General features: G+C 36.9%; 2 protein-coding genes across 7 annotated transcripts in view; one reads left to right on the forward strand and one right to left on the reverse strand.

The window, feature by feature from the left end:
• Positions 1-24,117, forward strand: part of PAICS (phosphoribosylaminoimidazole carboxylase and phosphoribosylaminoimidazolesuccinocarboxamide synthase) — a 77,216-nt gene that overhangs the window by 22,621 nt on the left and 30,478 nt on the right. For 3 of the 5 annotated variants that reach the window (XM_077136955.1, XM_077136954.1, XM_077136952.1), the window contains exons 2-6: positions 1,020-1,454; positions 2,534-2,623; positions 17,445-17,516; positions 20,796-20,861; positions 22,212-22,348. In XM_077136955.1, coding sequence (XP_076993070.1) covers positions 1,037-1,454; positions 2,534-2,623; positions 17,445-17,516; positions 20,796-20,861; positions 22,212-22,348 — 783 coding nt within the window. In that variant the 5' untranslated portion in view covers positions 1,020-1,036. The remainder of the gene's footprint in view (positions 1-1,019; positions 1,455-2,533; positions 2,624-17,444; positions 17,517-20,795; positions 20,862-22,211; positions 22,349-24,117) is intronic. The other 2 variants (XM_077136956.1, XM_077136953.1) reach the window with 2 other exon arrangements.
• The window catches only part of PPAT (phosphoribosyl pyrophosphate amidotransferase), a 42,410-nt gene that overhangs the window by 16,900 nt on the left and 1,393 nt on the right, over positions 1-24,117 (reverse strand). The gene's annotated exons all lie outside the window — the stretch shown is intronic.

The following is a 24,117-nucleotide window of genomic DNA, read 5'->3' on the forward strand; positions in this document are numbered from 1 at the left end:
GTAGATGCTTAATAAATATTTAATGAACATACCATTTTAGAATTCCAGGGATTTTAGACACATAATTTTACATTTGAAGTTAAACAAAAAAACCAAATTCATGCTGAACTCCTGGACCCCTTTTTTTTTTTTGCTTTGAACCTCTTACTGAAGTCTAGTCCAAATAAAGAAAAATATTGAAAAGCAGCAACAAAATTTAATACTCTTCAAAATAAAAACAACTTCCTATCTCAGCAAATGCCATAGAGTGTTTTCTAAAGACTACAGCTTATAGATGCTGGAGGTACGAACTACCTCTTTATTAAAGCATGGTAAGGAAATTTGAAAAAAAAAACACAAGTAAAACAATGAATGGGATTTGGTCTTAGATCAAGGGGAAGTATAACTGATTTTCACAGGGCATAAGAAGCACCAATTATTTAAGTCTGTGGTTATGCCAAGCCCTTCACTCAGAGTAGCAGTGGTTCTCAGCCCTAAGTGCACACTAGAATCACTGGGGGTGCGAATGGGAAAGCAGCACCAGAGGTGTGGTTTTTAAAAGCTCACTGGTAACCTGAATATGTAGCTAATGCAAACATTAAATAAAGGAAAAAGGAAAGCAAGGAGTTAAATTGCTTGTACCTGTCCTGCCTCAAAAAAAAAAAAAGAATTATCTTCAGTGACCCATTTTTTTATATAACCATATTGCTTCCACATGATCTAAATGTTAAAATTTTATTCAGCTTTCTCTAAATAATGTTATACACACCCCACATACTAAAAGAGTATGATGGAACAGAAAGAAATGACAGAGGAAAGACTATCAAAATGTGGCTAATTAAAAACACAACTTTATTACAGATAATCACTGTCATGATGATGAACAGATTATAGTGCTGTACTTATTTTCCCCATTATATTAAGAGAAAAGCTATACTATGCTTTATTTCATCTCGGATGGAGAAAGTTACATTAGTAATGTTCTATCAATTATTTGTCTTGCCAGATGTATTAACCCATATCTCTCTTCCCTGATACAGGTAATGCTACATCAATAATGGAACCCACTAATAATCCGACTTTTATTCCGACTATAGCAAATGAAGGAGGAAAACACTGGACTGTGCCAGAAGTCAGGGCTCTAATAGGCATCTGGGCTGATAAAAGCATACAACAACAGCTAGAGGGGACAGTGAGAAATAAAAGAATATTTGAACAGATTGCTGCTAAGCTTCGGAAATTTGGAATAGAGAGAGACTGGAAGCAATGCAGAACGAAGTATAAAAACCTAAAACATGAATACAAAATTGTAAGAACAGCTCAAGACCTAGGCATGACTAAGAGCATGAAATTTTTTACTGAGTTGGATGCTATTCTGGGATACAATAAAACAGAAAAACTGCAAGAACAGAAATTCCAAGATGGAGATCAAGCCACAGATTGTGCCAATGTGAAAACTGAAGAGGAGCAGACAGGTAGGAAGGCGAAGAAAAGCCTTCTTAGCATGATGTTATATCAAATTTAAGTTCAGTAGCATTATAAAATGAACAGTCTAAAGTAAGCTTCATTAAATGTCATACTGCTGAATTAACTGCGAAGCAGATTTAATGTATATTTGATCTCCAGAGCACAGAGGAGAATTCAAAGTTACATAAAAAAAGAAAATGAAATTGGATTTCCTGTATAAAATTTAAAAATTGATCAACCAACTTTAAAATATACATGCAATCTATGTGGCAGAAGTTAAAGCAAGTTTTCACACCAATTATAAAACTGAGTGATCAGAAAGAAGGTATTGAAGAAGTTAGAAAAACACAAAATCCATGAGATTGTCTTGGAAGTGGTAAATTCTTCTGGGAAAATGATTGAGGTACAATACATATGTACAAAGTTAAGAGAGTATGAAATGAAGAATTCTAGACCAGGAGTCAGGAAATCTAAGTTGTAACTCTGTCTGTGGAAACTTGAACCAAGTGTCTTCTCTAGATCTGACTCTGTAAAATGGAAGAAATGGGCAAGATGGTCTTGAAGACCTCTATTATCCATATTTCTAGATTTTAATGTCTGACTTAAACAATGCAGTCCTAATTCTAAAAGTATGAGTGTGTGTGTCTTAGAGCGAGGAGGAAAGGGAGTGTTAGGATTGGAAAATGGTGGTAAGAAGTTCCAAAATATTTCACTAATGGACAAAAGAAGAAACTGCCTGTCAAAAGCTCTATTTGTCTCATTAAAATTAAAATGTATTATGACTAGTGATAAAGCAGCTCAACAGCAATGGAACGATTATGTTCATTCAGTAATTGCTGGAAATGCAGAAGATAATTCAGTAAGTAATACATCAGAACATCAGAAGAACTACTAGAGACTTAAATATGCCATATATCTATAGTAACCATAAGATAAAAAAGTGGAGAATCTAAATTATACAAAAGCAAACCACAGTATTTAATATCAGGTTTACTTTAAAAGAGGAAAAATATATTAACATTTTAAAACACAATTCTCAAAGGTGATTAAAAAACAAATCACTATATATTCCATTATGTTCATACAGTCATTGCTGGAGATGCAGCTGAAGATGACTCAGTCAGTAATATGTCAGAAGACCTAAGAGGTACAGATATAAAACAAAGTCCTGATGCAGGTAAAACAATACTCTTTTTTGTTTTTGTGATGCTAAATTAAGAAAATTAGAATGTTTTAAGATTATGTGCAGTACTATTAAATAACACGTACACTTATAACATACAAGAATGGAAGGTACAAGCTAATATGAAAGTTATTAATGTTTCCCATGGTTGCTGGCAAAGTGTAGCAGCATCAGCATCACCTGAGAACTGTTCAAATGTAAATTCTGAGGCCCTATACTAAATCGGAGATTCTGGGGCCAAACAATCTGTTTTTAAGAAGCCCTCCAGATAATTCTGATATATGATCAAGTTTGAGAACCAATGCACTTATGGTATCAGATACTAAGGAGAGAGGGGCAAGGTTTGGATCTCACGAAGTCCCTAAGCAGAAGCCTAGCTGTCAAAAAGGTCTTGTGCAATCTTTCAGGTCAAAATTTCCACATGACCTTGGAAAATGTAAATGATACGTGTTAATTTAACAAACTAGATAATCAAATTCTCCACACTCACAGCAAAAGTGTTTCTATCATTTATTAGATATGACATTAAAAGCTCAAGGGACAAAGAAAAGCTGCTATTACAGTGACAAGCGAAAACTATTAGAAATTAAAGAGACTAGGTAGGTAGGAACATGGTGCTGACTGGGGGGATGAGAAGGGTAAACAAAACTCAGGGCGTCTTAGGTTTCTGAGGGTATCATGGCAATGACCCTTGTCATTAAGAGTTAAAATCAGATTAGTATACTGTTTAATAAAAAAGAAATAGTTTCATGAAATAAAGCAAACAGCTTTAGCATTCCAAAGATTTTAACTTGTTCATGCTCTGAAAAACTCACCGAAGTAGAACATCTCCAGATAAATTTTTAAGTGTAAAAAGAAAAGACTAAGTTAGATGTTTATCCACTTAGTTTTATTATTTTTTAGAAAAATATTTTTATTGACAAATCTTCACACACATACAGTTCATATATGGTGTGCAATCAGTTGCTCACAATATCATCACATAGTTGTGTACTCATCACCAGAACATTTTTTAGAACATTTGCATCACTCCAGAAAAAGAAATAGAAGGAAAAAAAGAAAAAAACTCATACATCCCATATCGCTTATCCCTCCCTCTCACTGACCACTAGTATTTCCATCTACCCAATTCATATTACCCCTAATCTGCCCTATTATTTATATATTTTAATCCATATCTTTTTACTCATCTGCCCATAATCTGGATAAAAGGAGCATCAGACGCAGGGTTTTCACAATCACACAGTCACACTGTAAAAGTTATATCATTATACAATCATCTTCAAGAATCAAGGTTACTGGAACACAGCTCAACGTTTCAATTACTTCCCTCCAGCCACCTCAGTACATCATAAACTAAAAAGAGTTATCTATGTAATGCATAAGAATAACCTCCAGGATAACCTCTTGACTGTTAGCAGTGTGATATACACCCTTGGGAGTCATGTCCCACGTAGGAGGGAGGGCAGTAAGTTCACCTGTCGAGTTATCTTAGAGAGAGAGGTCACATCTGAGCAACAAAAAATGTTCTTCACGGGTGAAATTTAGGCCTAATATTAAGTAGGCTTAGCCTATCCTTTGCAGAAATAAGTTTCATAGAGGCAAACCCACAGATTGAAGGCTTGGCCTATTGATTTTTTTGTTCCCATCGCTTGTATGAATATCTAAAATTCTCCAAATAGGGAGGCTGAATATTTCCTTGTATCTCCCCAAGGGGACTTTGCAAATACCTCTTTATTTACTGCCCAGATTACTCTGGGATACATCAGGGCATCACACAAACCTTGACAAACCAGTAAAAATCTCACGCCCTAGTCAAGATTCCATGTACTTAGGGTGTTCAACTAAACTGACCATACAGATTAAATTAGGTAATGCACTACCCAAACTATAAATTTTGCACCAAATAAACATCTCTTGCTTTGGTCTCACACAGAAGCTGAAGTTTTAAAATATGGACTATATCATCCTTTACCCTGTATTCTTTTTTATTTTTTATTTTTTTATATTTTATTAATTAACGGAAAAAAAGAAATTAACCCAATATTTAGAAATCATACCATTCTACATATGCACTCAGTAATTCTTAACATCATCACATAGATGCATGATCATCGTTTCTTAGTACATTTGCATCGGTTTAGAAGAACTAGCAACACAACAGAAAAAGATATAGAATGTTAATATAGAGAAAAGAAATAAAAGTAATAATAATAGTAAAAAAAAAACCTATAGCTCAGATGCAGCTTCATTCAGTGTTTTACCATGATTACTTTACAATTAGGTATTATTGTGCTGTCCATTTTTGAGTTTTTGTATCTAGTCCTGTTGCACAGTCTGTATCCCTTCAGCTCCAATTACCCATTATCTTACCCTGTTTCTAACTCCTGCTGGACTCTGTTACCAATGACATATTCCAAGTTTATTCTGGAATGCCGGTTCATATCAGTGGGACCATACAGTATTTGTCCTTTAGTTTTTGGCTAGACTCACTCAGCATAATGTTCTCTAGGTCCATCCATGTTATTACATGCTTCATAAGTTTATCTTGTCTTAAAGCTGCATAATATTCCATCGTATGTATATACCACAGTTTGTTTAGCCACTCTTCTGTTGATGGACATTTTGGCTGTTTCCATCTCTTTGCAATTGTAAATAACGCTGCTATAAACATTGGTGTGCAAATGTCCGTTTGTGTCTTTGCCCTTAAGTCCTTTGAGTAGATACCCAGCAATGGTATTGCTGGGTCGATTGGCAATTCTATATTCAGTTATTTGAGGAACCGCCAAATTGCCTTCCACAGTTATTGCACCATTTGACATTCCCACCAACAGTGGAGAAGTGTGCCTCTTTCTCCGCATCCTCTCCAGCACTTGTCATTTTCTGTTTTGTTGATAATGGCCATTCTGGTGGGTGTGAGATGATATCTCATTGTGGTTTTGATTTGCATTTCTCTAATAGCCAGGGACATTGAGCATCTCTTCATGTGCCTTTTGGCCATTTGTATTTCCTCTTCTGATAGGTGTCTGTTCAAGTCTTTTTCACATTTTGTAATTGGGTTGGCTGTCTTTTTGTTGTTGAGTTGAACAATCTCTTTATAAATTCTGGATACTAGACCTTTATGTGATATGTCATTTCCAAATATTGTCTCCCATTGTGTAGGCTGTCTTTCTACTTTCTTGATGAAAGTAGATGCACTTTTTGATGCACAAAAGTGTTTAATTTTGAGGAGCTCCCATTTATTTATTTCCTTCTTCAGTGCTCTTGCTTTAGGTTTAAGGTCCATAAAACTGCCGCCAATTGTAAGTTTCATACGATATCTCCCTACATTTTCCTCTAACTGTTTTATGGTCTTAGACCTAATGTTTAGATCTTTGATCCATTTTGAGTTAACTTTTGTATAGGGTGTGAGATATGGGTCTTCTTTCATTCTTTTGCATATGGATATCCAGTTCTCTAGGCACCATTTATTGAAGAGACTGTTCTGTCCCAGGTGAGTTGGCTTGACTGCCTTATCAAAGATCAAATGTCCATAGATGAGAGGGTCTATATCTGAGCACTCTATTCGATTCCATTGGTCGATATATCTATCTTTATGCCAGTACCATGCTGTTTTGACCACTGTGGCTTCATAATATGCCTTAAAGTCAGGCAGCGCGAGACCTCCAGCTTCGTTTTTTTTCCTCAAGATGTTTTTAGCAATTCGGGGCACCCTGCCCTTCCAGATAAATTTGCTTATTGGTTTTTCTATTTCTGAAAAATAAGTTGTTGGGATTTTGATTGGTATTGCATTGAATCTGTAAATCAATTTAGGTAGGATTGACATCTTAACTATATTTAGTCTTCCAATCCATGAACACGGTATGCCCTTCCATCTATTTAGGTCTTCTGTGATTTCTTTTAGCAGTTTTTTGTAGTTTTCTTTATATAGGTTTTTTGTCTCTTTAGTTAAATTTATTCCTAGGTATTTTATTCTTTTAGTTGCAATTGTAAATGGGATTCGTTTCTTGATTTCCCCCTCAGCTTATTCATTACTAGTATATAGATATGCTACAGATTTTTGAATGTTTATCTTGTAACCTGCTACTTTGCTGTACTCATTTATTAGCTCTAGTAGTTTTGTTGTGGATTTTTCTGGGTTTTCGACGTATAGTATCATATCATCTGCAAACAGTGATAGTTTTACTTCTTCCTTTCCAATTTTGATGCCTTGTATTTCGTTTTCTTGTCTAAGTGCTTTGGCTAGAAACTCCAACACAATGTTGAATAATAGTGGTGATAGTGGATATCCTTGTCTTGTTCCTGATCTTAGGGAGAAAGTTTTCAATTTTTCCCCATTGAGGATGATATTAGCTGTGGGTTTTTCATATATTCCCTCTATCATTTTAAGTAAGTTCCCTTGTATTCCTATCTTTTGAAGTGTTTTCAACAGGAAAGGATGTTGAATCTTGTCAAATGCCTTCTCTGCATCAATTGAGATGATCATGTGATTTTTCTGCTTTGATTTGTTGATATGGTGTATTACATTAATTGATTTTCTTATGTTGAACCATCCTTGCACACCTGGGATGAATCCTACTTGGTCATGATGTATAATTCTTTTAATGTGCTGTTGGATACGATTTGCTAGAATTTTATTGAGGATTTTTGCATCTATATTCATTAGAGATTGGTCTGTAGTTTTCGTTTTTTGTAATATCTTTGCCTGGTTTTGGTATGAGGGTGATGTTGGCTTCATAGAATGAATTAGGTAGTTTTCCCTCCGCTTCGTTTTTTTTGAAGAGTTTGAGGAGAGTTGGTACTAATTCTTTCTGGAATGTTTGATAGAATTCACATGTGAAGCCATCTGGTCCTGGACTTTTCTTTTTGGGAAGCTTTTGAATGACTGATTCAATTTCTTTACTTGTGATTGGTTTGTTGAGGTCATCTATTTCTTCTTGAGTCAAAGTTGGTTGTTCATGTCTTTCCAGGAACCCGTCCATTTCCTCTAAATTGTTGTATTTATTAGCATAAAGTTGTTCATAGTATCCTGTTATTACCTCCTTTATTTCTGTGAGGTCAGTAGTTATGTCTCCTCTTCCATTTCTGATCCTATTTATTTGCATCCTCTCTCTTCTTTTTGTCAATCTTGCTAAGGGCCCATCAATCTTATTGATTTTCTCATACAACCAACTTCTGGTCTTATTGATTTTCTCTATTGTTTTCATGTTTTCAATTTCATTTATTTCTGCTCTAATCTTTGTTATTTCTTTCCTTTTGCTTGCTTTGGGATTAGTTTGTGTTCTTTCTCCAGTTCTTCCAAGTGGACAGTTAATTCTTGCATTTTTGCCTTTTCTTCTTTTCTGATATAGGCATTTAGGGCAATAAATTTCCCTCTTAGCACTGCCTTTGCTGCGTCCCATAAGTTTTGATATGTTGTGTTTTCATTTTCATTCGCCTTGAGGTATTTACTAATTTCTCTTGCAATTTCTTCTTTGACCCACTCGTTGTTTAAGAGTGTGTTGTTGAGCCTCCACGTATTTGTGAATTTTCTGGCACTCTGCCTATTATTGATTTCCAACTTCATTCCTTTGTGATCTGAGAAAGTGTCATGTATGATTTCAATCTTTTTAAATTTGTTAAGACTTGCTTTGTGACCCAGCATATGGTCTATCTTTGAGAATGATCCATGAGCACTTGAGAAAAAGGTATATCCTGTTGTTGTGGGATGTAATGCCCTATAAATGTCTGTTAAGTCCAGCTCATTTATAGTAATATTCAGATTCTCTATTTCTTTATTGATCCTCTGTCTAGATGTTCTGTCCATTGATGAGAGTGGTGAATTGAAGTCTCCAACTATTATGGTATATGTGTCTATTTCCCTTTTCAGTGTTTGCAGTATATTCCTCACGTATTTGGGGCATTCTGGTTTGGTGCGTAAATATTTATGATTGTTATGTCTTCTTGTTTAATTGTTCCTTTTATTAGTAGATAGTGTCCTTCTTTGTCTCTTTTAACTGTTTTACATTTGAAGTCTAATTTGTTGGATATTAGTATAGCCACTCCTGCTCTTTTCTGGTTGTTATTTGCATGAAATATCTTTTCCCAACCTTTCACTTTCAATCTATGTTTATCTTTGGGTCTAAGATGTGTTTCCTGTAGACAGCATATAGAAGGATCCTGTTTTTTAATCCATTCTGCCAGTCTATGTCTTTTGATTGGGGAATCAGTCCATTAACATTTAGTGTTATTACTGTTTGGATAATATTTTCCTCTACCATTTTGCCTTTTGTATTATGTGCATCATATCTGACTTTCCTTCTTTCTACACTCTTCTCCATATCTCTCTCTTCTGTCTTTTCATATCTGACTCTAGTGCTCCCTTTAGTATTTCTTGCAGAGCTGGTCTCTTGGTCACAAATTCTCTCAGTGACTTTTTGTCTGAGAATGTTTTAATTTCTCCCTCATTTTGAAGGACAATTTTGCTGGATATAGGAGTCTTGGTTGGCAGTTTTTCTCTTTTAGTAATTTAAATATATCATCCCACTGTCTTCTAGCTTCCATGGTTTCTGCTGAGAAATCTACACATAGTCTTATTGGGTTTCCCTTGTATGTGATGGATTGTTTTTCTCTTGCTGCTTTCAACATCCTCTCTTTCTCTTTGACCTCAGACATTCTAACTAGTAAGTGTCTTGGAGAACGCCTGTTTGGGTCTAATCTCTTTGGGGTGCGCTGCACTTCTTGGATCTGTAATTTTAGGTCTTTCATAAGAGTTGGGAAATTTTCAGTGATAATTTCTTCCATTAGTTTTTCTCCTCCTTTTCCCTTCTCTTTTCCTTCTGGGACACCCACAACACATATATTTGTGTGCTTCATATTGTCCTTGAGTTCCCTGATCCCCTGTTCAAATTTTTCCATTCTTTTCCCGATAGTTTCTGTTTCTTTTTGGAATTCAGATGTTCCATCCTCCAAATCACTAATTCTAGCTTCTGTCTCTTTAAATCTATCATTGTAGGTACCCATTGTTTTTTCCATCTTTTCTACTTTATCCTTCACTTCCATAAGTTCTGTGATTTGTTTTTTCAGTTTTTCTATTTCTTCTTTATGTTCAGCCCATGTCTTCTTCATGTCCTCCCTCAATTTATCGATTTCATTTTGAAGAGGTTTTCCATTTCTGTTCGTATATTCAGCATTAGTTGTCTCAGCTCCTGTATCTCATTTGAACTATTGGTTTGTTCCTTTGACTGGGCCATATTTTCAATTTTCTGAGCGTGATCCGTTATCTTCTGCTGGCATCTGGGCATTTAGTCAGATTTCCCTGGGTGTTGGACCCAACAGGTTGAAAGATATTTCTGTGAAATCTCTGGGTTCTGTTTTTCTTATCCTGCCCAGTAGGTGGCGCTCGTGGCACACGTTTGTCTGCGGGTCCCACCAGTAAAAGGTGCTGTGGGTCCTTTAACTTTGGAAAACTCTCGCCGTGGGGGAGGTTCGCCAGCCGAAGAGGCTTGGAAGAGTGCCAGCCGGCCCGGGGTTCCGAACGCGGGGAGGGTCGCCGGCTGCCACAGCCCGGGAGAGCACCTGCCCGAATTTCCTAGACGGCCCGGGGCGCCAAGCGTGGCAGGAGGGCGCCAGCCGCCGCGGCCCGGGAGAGTGCACCGTTCCCAGCCGGACCGGGGAGTCACGTGTTTGGAAGGGACCCCCCACGTCCCCGTTGTATGTGGCCTGGGGATTTCCGATCCGATTCTCTTAGTTGGTTCAGGGGGCCGCGCGTGGTTTGGGCGCCAGCCGCCGTGGCTTGAGGGAACCGCCTGCCCAATTCTGCCAGCTGGCCCAGGAAGGAGGAGGGGAGGGACTCCGGCCACTTGCCGCCCCGCCCGGGGAAGCTCACACCCCTCGGCGATCTCACCGGAACGGGTTCTCTCAGCCAGTCAGCCGTTCCAGGATGGGGTACGCTGTCTTTTTGATCTCTGTCGTGGCTCCAGGAGCTGTTCTGTATCGTTTCTACTCCCCTAATAGCTGTTCTGGAGGAGGAAAGGTGAGGATGGCACGGCTGTCAAGGACGGTGGCGGAGGAGCCGGTGAAGGCGGAAGAGGGCACGGTGGTGGTTGTAGAGCCGCTGGAGTAGGAGGAGAAAGGGAAGGATAAGATGGCAGATGGAGCGCCGCCGCAGCAGAAGGGGAAAGAGAAGGGCAAGATGGCGGCAGGAGCGCCGCCAGCGGAGAAGGGGGAAGAGGAGGGCTAGATGGCGGCGGGAGTGCCGCCGGCGGAGAAAGAGGAAGAGGAGGGCTAGATGGCGACGGGAGCGCCAGCGGAGAAGGGGGAAGAGGAGGGCTAGATGGCGGCGGGATCGCCGGTGGAGAAGGGGCAAGAGGAGGGCTAGATGGCGGCGGTAGCGCCGGCGGAGAAGGGGTAAGAGGAGGGCTAGATGGCGGCGGGAGCGCCGCCGGCGGAGAAAGAGGAAGAGGAGAGCTAGATCTACCCTGTATTCTTATATACCTTAGTCCTATCCCTCGTATTTCTAGTCGATGTCTGATCACTTTTCCAACATTTTAAACAATGTCTGTATGCGCTTCAGAGCTTTAACTCTGTCTCAGGTGTCACATAAATACCCAAAGTTTCCGGGAACAAGCAGATTATATACAAACAGCTCAGTATCTAAGAATTTAGAAAGAATAGTTACAACTTCTGATTATATGTGACTGCTGTTAAGAGCTTACAATCTAGGACCCTTTATAATAGGCCTCAACTGGATAACCCCTGCTTGACTTCAGTTCACCGAGTTTTGTTTTGTTTTTTAATATTTTTATTGATAAATCTTAACATACAAACACTCCATGCATGGTGTACAAATCAATGGCTCATAATATCATTCCATAGTTGTGTATTCATCACCATGATCATTTTTGTTTTGTTTTGTTTTTACATGGGCAGGCACCGGGAATCGAACCCAGGTCCTCTGGCATGCCAAGCGAGCACTCTGCCTGCTGAACCACCGTGGCCCGCCCACCATGATAATTTTTTAGAACAATTTGCATTACTCTAGAAAAAGAAATAAAGAAAAAAGAAAAAAACACATATAAGGAACATCAGACACAGAGTTTTCACAATCACAGGCACACTGTAAAAGTTCTATCATTATAAATCATCTTCAAAAAACAAGGCTACTCTACTTAAAATTAGGCCTAAGAGTCACCCCCAAGAGAACCTCTTCTGTTGCTCAGATGTGGCCTCTCTCTCCAGCCAACACAGCAAGCAAACTCACCACCCTCCCCCTGTCTCTGTGGGACATGACTCCCAGGGGTGCGGACCTTCCTGGCAACGTGGGACAGAAATCCTAGAATGAGCTGAGACTCAGCATCAAGGGATTGAGAAAACCTTCTCGACCAAAAGGGGGAAGAGTGAAATGAAACCAAGTGTCAATGGCTGAGAGATTCCAAACAGAGTCCAGATGTTATCCTGGAGGTTATTCTTAGGCGTTAAGTAGATATCACCTTGTTATTCAAGATGTAATGGACAGGCTGGAGGGAACTGCCTGAAAATGTAGAGCTGTGTTCCAGTAGCCATGTTTCTTGATGATGATTGTATAATGATATAGCTTTCACAATGTGACTGTGTGACTGTGAAAACCTTGTGTCTGATGCTCCTTTTATCTACCTTGTCCACAAACTAGTAGAACATTTGGAATAAAAATAAATAATGGGGGGAACAAATGTTAAAATAAATTTAGTTTGAAATGCTAGAGATCAATGAAAGGGAAGGGTAAGGGTTATGGTATGTATAATTTTTTTCCTGTTTTTGTTTAATTTATTTTTCTGTTGTCTTTATTTCTTTTTCTGAATTGATGCAAATGTTCCAAGAAATGATCATGATGATGAATATACAACTATGTGATGATATTGTGAATTACTGATTATATATGTAGAATGGAATGATCATATGTTAAGAATGTTTGTGTTTCTTTCTTTTAATATATATTTTTTTAATTTAAAAATTAATAAAAAAATTTTAAAAAAATAAGCAAGGCTACTGGGACACAGCTCTACAGTTTCAGATACTTCCCTATAGCCACTCCAATACACAATAAACTAAAAAGGGATATCTATATAATGAGTAAGAATAACCTCTAGGATAACCTCTCAACTCTGTTTGAAATCTCTCAGCCACTGACACTTTATTCTCATTTCTCTCCTCCCCCTTTTGGTCAAGAAGGTTTTCTCAATCCCTTGATGCCAGGTTCTGGCTCATCCTGGGCTTTCTGTTTCATGTGACCAGGGAGATTTGCATCCGTGACTTATGTCCCACATATGGGGAAAGGCAATGAGTTCACTTGCTCTGTCGGCTTAAAGAGAGAGAGAGAGATGTCACATTTGATCAACAAAAGAGATTCTCTGGGGGTGACTCTTGGGCCTAATTTTAAGTAGGCTAAGCCTATCTTTTGCAGGAATAATTTTCATAGAGGTGAACCCCAAGATCGAGGGCTCAGCCTATTGATTATTTCAGAGTAGTTCGTTGTATGTATACATGACTGTTCCCCCTTCCATTCCTCAATCGTTGTACCCCTCGGCCATCTCCCTCCATTGTGAATCATGAACACTGCCGCCAGAAACGCCAGTGTGCAAATGTCCATTTCCAGCCCCACACTCAGTTCCTCTAAGTGTATACTGAACAACAAGGTTTCAGGATCATATGGCAACTCCACTCCTAGCCTCCAGAACCAACACACTGTCCTCCAAGGAGATGCATGTCTCAGTTTTCCTACTGACAGTGACTAGGTACATCTCTTTCTTCTCATTTTCTCCAGCGTGGATAAGTTTTTATTGTTGTACATTTACATGTTAATTTGGAATTCATTTTGAAAAATTCATTTTGAAACATTCATATGATAATAAATCCAAAGACACAAACCCACAAGGATATCAGTAACTACAGATGAAAAAAATTTAAATAGGCAAGGATTTTAGGTAGTTCTGCAGCTTATTAATGCACAAATCTGTCATTTTCCTACTAAGAAGATTGTAGTGTTAAAGCATAACGTGAAGGATATTTATGTTAAGAAAAAAAAGGATCTAACCAAATATTTCAAAAAAAAAATTGAAGGATATGTTCAGATAAAAATAGTTAGCTTATTTTGATTGTATGTACATTACTGATAAATATTGTAATTGGAATTCCTACAGCTTCATATTATTAGCCTTGATACCTGGCCATAAAACTGATAGCCCAAAATATTTTCTTTCTCATACTTAATGTATAATATAAACTTCTCTTCCTTATTTCAAATAAAAATACAGTACATCTATCCCCTGGATTTTGAATATCTAGATTAGTTCCCAAATTAAAATACCAGTGGAGAGGGTTTAGACACCTATATTTTTACAGATAATCCTCACGTGCAGCTGGAGTTCATGTTTAAGCTGTCACATTTCAAAAATAAGGCCAGCTTGGTTTGAGAGGAATATATAACCTCCATTTTGATTCCCTTCACAGGAGAAAAATTAGCTAATTCTAATAAAGTTACTCCTATTACATTAATGAAAAATAAACGGCCCATAAAAATGGAATAAGTACCACTCTGAAATAAAAATAAATTTATTTTATTTTTTTCCCCTGGTATGATGCATAGGCAGGAAGTTACCTGAGAACAAAGTACTCATCTACTTGTCTCTTCTGCATAGAAGAGCAAATAAAAATCTATTTAACTCATCTCTAAGAGAAGATGCCATTTATGTGAAGGGAAATACTTCAATATCTTAGTATTACTGCAAGTGACTGCTTTCTGGAATAGAAAGTTGATCTAATTTGGCTGGGAGGGGTGGAGACAGACACAGAAGTTTTATAACAGTAGCAAAATACATTAGAAGTCACTCTGATCTTCATCTGGAAAATCACATTGTTATTACAATACTCCTAAACTTTCTATTTTCCTTTCATCAGTTGTAGAGCATATTTCCAGAGTAAAACTGTTCACTATTCCCATAATTTAACAAAAATTAGCAGTAAAATGCCCAACAAGGTATCTAATGTTACTCTCAGAATGTATGCCAAAAATCTTTTCTCAAATTCATTTCTTTCAAAAGAACAAAAGTTAGAAATAATCTTTAAATATTGAGTAAATACTTTTGTATAATTTGTATACTAAATGGATAATCTTAGTGATATTACTGTCAATGCATAAAGCAATGTACTTTAATCATATGAAACACAATATTGTTGACAATTATTCTTTATTTGTTATTAAGGCATGATTTTTCTACATCTTAATGTTGAGAATATTTTATTAAGTGTTTAAGAAACAAAATGCTCCTCTTTCCTTAGAGGGTCCTAAATTTAGGGATCTCTCCCACCCCCACTGTATTAGCTAGCATTCTCTAGAGAAATAGAATCAGCAGGAAATTTCCACAGATATAAAACTTACAAAAGTGTCTCATGGAACCGTGGGAACATAAGAGTCCAAAATCCACAGGGCAGGCTGTGAAGCCAATGACTCAATAAAGGGTCTGGACAAACTCCACAGGAGAGGCTCGCCGACCAAAGCAGGAACAGAGACTGTCTCTTTTGAATCCTCCTTAAAAGCCTTCCAATTAGATTAAACATCACTCACTGCCGAAGACACTCCTTTCGGCTGATTACAAATGCAATCAGCTGTGGTTGCAGCCAACTTGATCATGATTTAATTCTGTGACATGTCCTCATAGCAACAGACAGGCCAGAACTTGCCCAACCAGACAAACGGGCACCACCACCTGGCCAAGTTGACACATGAACCTGACCATGACACCCACCATATGGCATTTTAATGCCTAATCTCTACAAACATACCTATTTCCCAGAAGTAGGACATGGAGCTGAGCCTCAAACTGGTAACTTCAGTTGCTTAAGTAAAATCTTACTAATTCATGTTCTGCTGAAATACTGTTTGACTAAAAATTTCCTCTGGACTTGTACTCTCCAAACAGTAGACACCAGGGTAGTGGTGGGTAGAAGGTTGAAAGGAGGTATTATGTGTGGCTTTAAAAAAGCAACTTGAAGGACTTTTGTGGTATTGGACCTATTTAGTATCTTGACTGTGATGGTGAAGACATGAACCTACAAAAGTGATACATTTGATATAGAACTTCATACACGTGTGCGCACATACATATACACAAAAAGCACAAGTGGTGGATTGTATCACCGTCAATATCCTGGATGTGGAAGTGTATCATAATTTGGCAAAATATTACCATTGGGGGAAAACTGATTAAATTGTACAAGGAATCTCTGTATTATTTCTTACAACTGCATGTGAATCTACAATTATCTCAATAAAAACTTCAACTTCTTGTTACAGTGATTTCTCGTAACAGAAATCATTAAATATGAGACTCTTCATATTTTTAAATATCCAATGAAGGGCACCTATCAATGAAAAAAAGTAGCCGGGGCAGTGCACCAATGGTTGGGGGGTACACAGTGGCTCAGTGGCAGAGTTCTCACCTGCTGTGCCAGGGACCTGGGTTCAATTTCCGGAGCCTGCCCACGTCAAAAAAAAAAAAAAAAAAAAAAAGTAGCCCGTAGCCATATATGGTTACTTAATTTAAATTAAAAAATGCCACACACAGTAGCTACCAGATTTCCATTATCATAGACAATTCTATTGGATGATGCTTCCTTATAATTATGTGTATGTTAGCAACACATATAAGGCTTTTGCATTAAAATACACTATTGGTATATTTCTAAGTATATCAAAATTTATGCTCACACATTCAGCAGATGCAGTCTAGGTACTAAACTAGACACTGAGGATACTGAATTCAATATATTGTCATATGAAAGGAAATGCTACTGGAGTGCAGAAGTAGGATCTTCAGACAACAGGTTTCAAAAAGGCTTGGTCTCCCCTTACCTGGAGATGAGTACCACAGGTGTAAAATTAAAGTTAAAAGGTGTTAAGTTAAAAGGTATAAAATACCATGTGTTGTCTGCTGTTTGTAGCAACAAAAATTCTAACACCACCACGCAGTGACATTTTACATGTTAAATCAGTAAGACACGTAAGGCCTTATTCTATTAACAAGTCACCTTCTCTGAGGCTCTTTCTCATCTAGTTTTCAGAGAGATGGATTACTAATTTTTTTTTTTTGCACAAAATGCAAACCCATTCCCTAGGGAATGTAAACTGTACTGCATTGTTTTTTGTACTGCAGTTTACAGTAAAGTTTATAGTTGTTTTGTAACTTCTCAGAGGCATCACTGCATTAACCTTCACTCTTGAGCTGCCTTCACTTCATCTCTTTTCTATTCAACCCTCTGCAACTTTATTGAGATATAATTCATATATATAAAATTCAGTATTTTAAAGTATATACTTCAGTGGTGTTTTAAAGTATGTAACTCAGCTTAATCGCAATGTTGTATAACCAAAACCAATTTCATAACATTTTCATCACCCCATAAAGAAATACTGACCCTGTTTCTTTACATGCACTGCAGTAAAGATCATTCTTATTTACAACAAGGATCAAATGAGAAAACAGATGTAAAAACTCTTTGTAAAGCATTAAACTATAACAATGAAAGATGTTGTTATGAATTGGGTCTAAAAGTGCTAACATACTTCCAGTACAGTTCACAGCCTTGTGACTTTTAAAGCAGAATATATTTAAGATTCTTTAGGAAGTGACTCCTATGAGTTTGTGTTTAGAGATGGTAAGTGCTCTTTATTTCATTAAGTTTTGATGCTAGAATCCAGTCCAACTAGCTTTTTTTTTTTTACCATATCTTCAACTGCAAAAGTAAATTAGAATGTTGTACACAACAAATTAAAATTGCTGTTCTGTTTGTTTTGTGGCAGAGGAAGACACCATAAGTTCTGCCTCACAAGGCGTGGGTGGCCCCCAAGCACCACCAAATACCAGTTGGTCAGGTACAGGGTCTAAATTGTTTTTATAAATGTTATTTGAAGTCTAATAAGCAGTTGAAGAAGTTAGAGGGAAGATCTCATTGTGAACTGCCCAAAATGCTTCCTTATTATACTTAAGTAGGTAGAGGGAAATGATAGAGAAAAAAGGAAAATGTCAACTCTTCTTGTAAGAGAAATCATTAAATACTGAGACTCTTCATATTTGTAAATATCCAACGAAGAGCACTTATCAATGAAAAGCAGCTAAATCATTCGCACAAATATTGGGATGCAGAGTGCCTTATAATTTGTTTTAAATAACTTTGTTGGAATATGGATGTATGAAAATGTTTTTGACCCTTATTTTGAAATTATTATTGCAATTCTCAGTGCTTTATGCCAAATCAGGCTCTTAAACAAACAATATTCCAATACAAGATTTATCTATAAGTTTGAATAACTGTAATCATATTGATTTACAGTTAATCAAATTCCTTTAGAAATACTAAAAACCATTTACAGATCATAACAGCGAGTGACCCAGAGGCTGAAAAACACTGATGTGACAATGAGATCAGAGCATTGATATATATGGTCTGAAGAAAAAAATCAAGCAAATGCTCGAATATTAAGTAATAAAGAAATATTTGAGGAAATTGCCAGAAGATTAATGCACTTTAGAAAAGACAAAGACTGGAAATAATGTCATACCAAATATAAAAATTTAAAATATGAATACAGAATTTTACAAAAGAAAAATGGCAGCCCATGAAGAAAAATGAGATTTTATGAAGTTGACTGCATCCTAAGACGACCAACTCTTAGAACTGCCAAATGGAAACATGGTAACCTTGGAACTGACTTTTAAAAAAATTCTTTGTTTCCTCTTTGTATTTTAACTTAGCAAGAAAAAAATCTCTGCAGAAATAAAATCCTAACACTAGTATATGTTCAAATGACCCCCAAAATTATTAGCAAAATATATATTCAATTATTTCCTATTCTCCAACTCATTCTTAAAAATTTATTGTAAAAACTTACCATACAAACATTCTTGACAAACATTCCATACATGGTGTATAACCAATGGCTCACAATATCATCACATAGTTGTGTATTCATTACCATGATCTTTTTTTTTAACATTTGCATCACCCAAGAAAAATAAAAAAAGAAAAAACTCATACATACCATACCCCTTACCCCTCCTTCACTGACCACTAGTATTTTGACCTACTCAATTTACTTTAACCTTTGTTCCCCCTATTACTTGTTTGTTTATTCATATTTTTTTACTCATCTGTCCATACCCTAGAAGAAAGAAGCATCAGACACAAGGTTTTCACAATCACACAGTCACACTGTAAAAGCTGTATCATTATACAATCATCTTCACGAAACAAGGCTACTGGAACACAGCTCTACAATTTCAGATACTTCCCTATAGCCACTCCAATACACCATAAATTAAAAAGGGAATATCTATATAATGTGTAAGAATAACCTTCAGAATGACCTGGCGACTGTTTGAAATCTCTCAGCCACTGACACTTTATTTTGTCTCATTTCTCTCTTCCCCCTTTTGGTTGAGAACAGTTTCTCAATCTTTTGTGGCTGGGTCCCGGCTCATCCCCGGCTTTCTGTTTTATGTTGCCAGAGAGATTTACACCTCTGGGGAGTCATGTCCCACGTAGGGTGTGGGGAGGGCAGTGAGTTCACTTGCCATGTCAGCTTAGAGAGAGAGAGGCCACATCTGAGCAACAAAAGAGGTTCTCTGGGGGGTGACTCTTAGGCCTAATTTTAAATAGGCTTAGCCTGTCCTTCATAGGAATAAGTTTCATAGGGGCAAACCCCAAAATCAAGGGTTCATCCTATTGATATGGTTGTCTCCACTGCTTTGTGAAAATATCAGAAATTCTCCAAATAGGGAATTTGACTATTGCCCCCTTTCTCCCCATTCCCCCAAGGAGACTTTGCAAATACTTCTTTATTCACTGTCCAAATGACTCTGGGATTTATCGGGGCATCACACTAACCTGGACAAACCAATAAAATCTCATGCCATACTCACGAGTCCATGTATTTATGGTGTTGAATTAAACTGACCTTACAAGTTAAATTAGGAAATGTACTACCCAAAATATAAATTTTGTATCAAAGAAACATCTCCCCCTTTAGTCTCACAGTTTTCAAACATGGATAATATCCTTTACCCAGTCTTCTGATATACCTTAGTCCTATCCAGATCAGCTTCATTCATATCTCTACTCGATGTCTGATCACTTTTTCAATTTTTTAAACAGTTCCTATATGGGGTACTGCTGACTTTCATAGCTTTAGAATTCTAACCCTGAGTCTCAGGTGTTACATAAATATCCGAAGTTTCTGGGAAAGTTTCATGTTATATACAAACAGCTAAGTATCTGAGAATTTGGAAATAACAGTTAAAACTCCAGAACAGATATGACTGCAATAAGAGCTTACAATCTACAGCCCTTTACAATATGCCCTAACCTGACATCACATATTCTCAACTTTAGTCACCAATTTTTTATATTATAGTTAGTCCACATGATTGAGGCATGATAATACTTGTCTTTTTGTTCCTGACATTTCATTCAATATGCAGCTCTTAAGGTTCATTCATCTAGTTGCATGCCTCACAACTTCATTCCTTCTTGAGGTGGCTCAGTAGTCCACTGTATGTATACCCCATAGTTCCCTCTTCCATTCCTCAGTCGTTGTACCCTTAGACTACCTCCATTCATTGTAGGTCATGAACACTGTCACCAGATACAACAGTGTGCAAATGTCCATTCGTGTCCCCACACTCAGCTCCTTCAGGTATATACTGAGCAATAGGGTTTCAGTATCATACAGCAAACCCACCCCTAGCTTCCTGTGGAACCACCACACTGTCCTCCAAGGGGCATTTCCCCATCAAGTGTGAATAGGCACATCACTTTCTACACATTTTCTCTAGCTGTTCATTTTTAAATAGTTTTATTCACACATCATACAATCCAGCCGAAGTGTACAGACATGCCTTTGCCACCATACTCTATCTGAAGACGTTTCCTTTTCTTCCGCAAAGAATCCACACTCCTTTTCAAATCCCCCTGCCTGTTGACATTTAGTTTTGGCATAATGCTTTTGTTACATTCATTGGAAGCATATTACAATGTTACTGTCCAACTCATTCTTTATCAGTCCAATTGTTTAAATGTTCTCACTTGAGTATACTTGAACTAATATATTTCAAATGATGTCGTATAATGGTTCTTTTCCTATGTTTGTTTTAAGAATTATTTGAAGATCATACCAAAAACCCAGGTACTTTGAGAATCAAGAGAAAAGCACATGAAGATGGTAAGAGCCTGAGAAATGCCAAGTTTTGCCACATTGAGAAAAACTTCTGTATCTTTTACTGATAAGAGATGCTTACTCTTGTCCTTGACAAATGAGACTAGATATATTGCTTATGAACTGTGTGAAAGCATACAATCCTGAGAAATGGTTTATCTTATAGCTTATTAAGAATGAAAGTGATAGTTAATGGAAACTTTCTGAGTCAGAAATAAATTTCTGCACAACTATGCATTTATCATGAGCCTTTAAATTACATTTTATAGTAATTGCCATCTGTTCTAGTTTGCTAGCTGCTGGAATGCAGTATACCAGAAATGGAATGGCTTTTTCTCTACTGGCTTCCTTTCATGAAACATCCCGGGAGGCATTTTCCTTCTTCATTTTATTTGGTCGCTGGCTGGTGGACTCTCTGCTTCCTGTTGCTATGTCATTCTCTGCTCTCTCAGACTCTCCTTTTCTCCAAAAAGTTTCCTCTTTTATAGGATTCCAGTAAACTAATCAAGACCCACCCAGAATGGGTAGAGACACATCTCCACCTAATCCAGTTTAATAACCATTCTTGATTGAGTCACATCTCCAGGGAGATAATCTAATTAAAGTTTCAGGTATATGGTACTGAATAGGGATTAGAAGAAACGGTTGCTCCCACAAGGCTGATTAGGATTAAAACATGGTTTTTTTAGGGTACATAAACCTTTTCAAACCAGCACACCTTCAGAAGTTTGGGATATAAAAGGGAAAATCCCATAAACTAATAAGCACTGAATTTTGGTTTTCTCTAAGTTAGTAATGAGTACAATATTTTACTAAGTTTACAGATAAACTAAACCCCAAAGTCAACATAATTATGTGAGCTATAACTCTAAATTTATGTATCATCACACCACAGAAGAGGTAAGGAAATGTTACTCAGCAGTATAGAAGAAAAAAGAACTAGATTGAGAATCAGTTCCCCTCTGTATCTCCAGGATAATCAAATTTTAGCATTTTTTAGATATTAGTAAACACAAAGTGAAGCATTCAACAAAATTTCATAAAGTGAGCACACTCATGTAATCACCACCCAAATCACTGACAAAGATTACAAAACAAACTGAATTAAAACTCTAAAAATCAACAATTGGAACAATTATCATGGGCAGTTATTAAAAAGGAAGATATCCTCAGCCTTAATTTGACACCCCAAAAGCAAGTTTTCTGAGAACCCACTCCCATGTTCTCTAAAACACTAAATGAATGAAAATAACTGGAAACTAATCCCACAGAGGTTTTTTTTTTATCTGAGTGCATCTTTCTGTCTCTTTCTCACAGGTGTTTCTCTAGTGACGATTTCATGTACTCTTTTTGCAGAATCAGTGTCTGTGTCTCGTAAGAAAATTGCTCCTGAGATCATTGCAAATCAGTTTCCTCAAGTCGTAACAGAACCAAAAGATTCTACTGGAAGTTTCTGCAGACAGGAAACCCAGTACACGACCCAACTGTATGAGGTAAATAGCCAATTTTAACCTAGAAGACATATGAAAATGGTCATCAGTTGCAGGGTTCAATTCCTAATACAGAGAAGAGATCCATTCACTAATAGGACCGGTATTCTTATCTTCTAACCAAGGAAAACTAGGTGATTGATAGGATAAATCTGAAAGATTTTGTAATTCTTTTTATGGAATCTTCAAACCTAGTCAAACTAGGTCATTCTAGTCTCCATACAAAGTGGCTGTGGCTTAATGATGAAACTGTCTGATCTACAGGAGGTGTCCAGTTTGTTCATGTTCAAAACTCTGCAAAACACTGAGCTGATGTTTTCAGGGCCAAAAATTAGCAGTTGGTGATTATATGAATGTGGTATGCCGCCCCCCCCCCCCCCACACACACACACAGCTAGAAGCAGATAAGAGAACAACTAGTTAGTTTAACCTGAAAATGTAAAGCTAAAATTTCTAGTGACAGAAAGTAGAGCTGTCAAATCTATAAATAGTCGGAAAGCTACTAAAAAGCAATAGTTCTGGCTGAACCCATCTGGATTAAGTATTGTAGCACATGTCGTGTAATTATCACCCTTTTGTATTTTATATGAAACATTTAATATTACAACTTTCAGGTATCGTTTTCCCTGAGACTGATATTTTTTTTTCTATTGGATCATGCATAAGACAAAGACACAAATACAATGCAAAAGTGATAGAAATTCCCTCCTTCTCATTTCCATGTTTTAGGAAGATAATGCATTAACAGGCTAATTCCTTCATAACAAAAACAATCATACCTTGTTTTAAGACTAACCATTAAGCTAATGGGGGTGAAATAGGCTTTTCTGCAACAAAACACCACCTGTTAAAATGTAAAATGTATATAATTCTACAGTAAATTAAGAAATGATAACCTATGCAGGCTTCCAATTTTGATTCAATGTCATATAAAGACTTAGTTCTTAATCTCTTTGTGGCCCCTGCTGTTTAGAACAGCAGATTTTATCTTATACACATGAGGGAGTTTCCCTCTTCATCCAAAATCATGAATTGTTTTTGATTTGTGGGAAGAACCAGTTCTCTATGTGTAGCTTAATGATTCCAGGACTGCATAATGGAAATCTTAAAAAGCTAATAGTTTTTTTGGGCACTGTTGTTGAGATACCACAGGATGAATTTACAATGCCAGTTTCTCAACCATGAGCAGCTTAAGAGAATCCTTTCAGTATTGCTCTACTGCCAGATAATCACATCATTATTGCTCTTATCTTGTATTATCTAACCTCAATTTTAAAACCCATTATAACCTACAAACCAAGGATTTTCCTAAGCTGAGTATAGAATTCCAATTAGTGGCAACAGCTAACTAAAAAAAAAGAAAACTAGCTCCTTTTTCTACAGGTACAGATTTAAATGGGAGAAATTATTGGGAATGAAAAGAACTTTCTGAGTAATTTTTTTAAAAAAGCAAATATAGTTGAGAAAAGAGTTAAAAGGTCAGTTCATATATTTTCCAAACCAGGCAACTCTACACATCACTTTCTTTTGTACACCACCCCTGCCCCTCATGGCAGAATCCAGAATAACTTTTCTTAAGAATGTTATAAACTATTTAAATTGCTTACTAGTTACTCTTGACTACCACATAAATGGATCAAGATTTCTATTATGGTCAACTCAATTATCCAAGATTAGAGTTAATTGAGTTTTAAAAGTTTCTGAATTATTCTCAGCTCTTAGTAAAAAATACTCAAAATGCAAAACTCAAATTCAAGTATTTAGAACTCTGA

The sequence above is a fragment of the Tamandua tetradactyla genome, chromosome 19 (assembly GCF_023851605.1).
Source record: "Tamandua tetradactyla isolate mTamTet1 chromosome 19, mTamTet1.pri, whole genome shotgun sequence".
Classification (NCBI taxonomy): domain Eukaryota; kingdom Metazoa; phylum Chordata; class Mammalia; order Pilosa; family Myrmecophagidae; genus Tamandua; species Tamandua tetradactyla.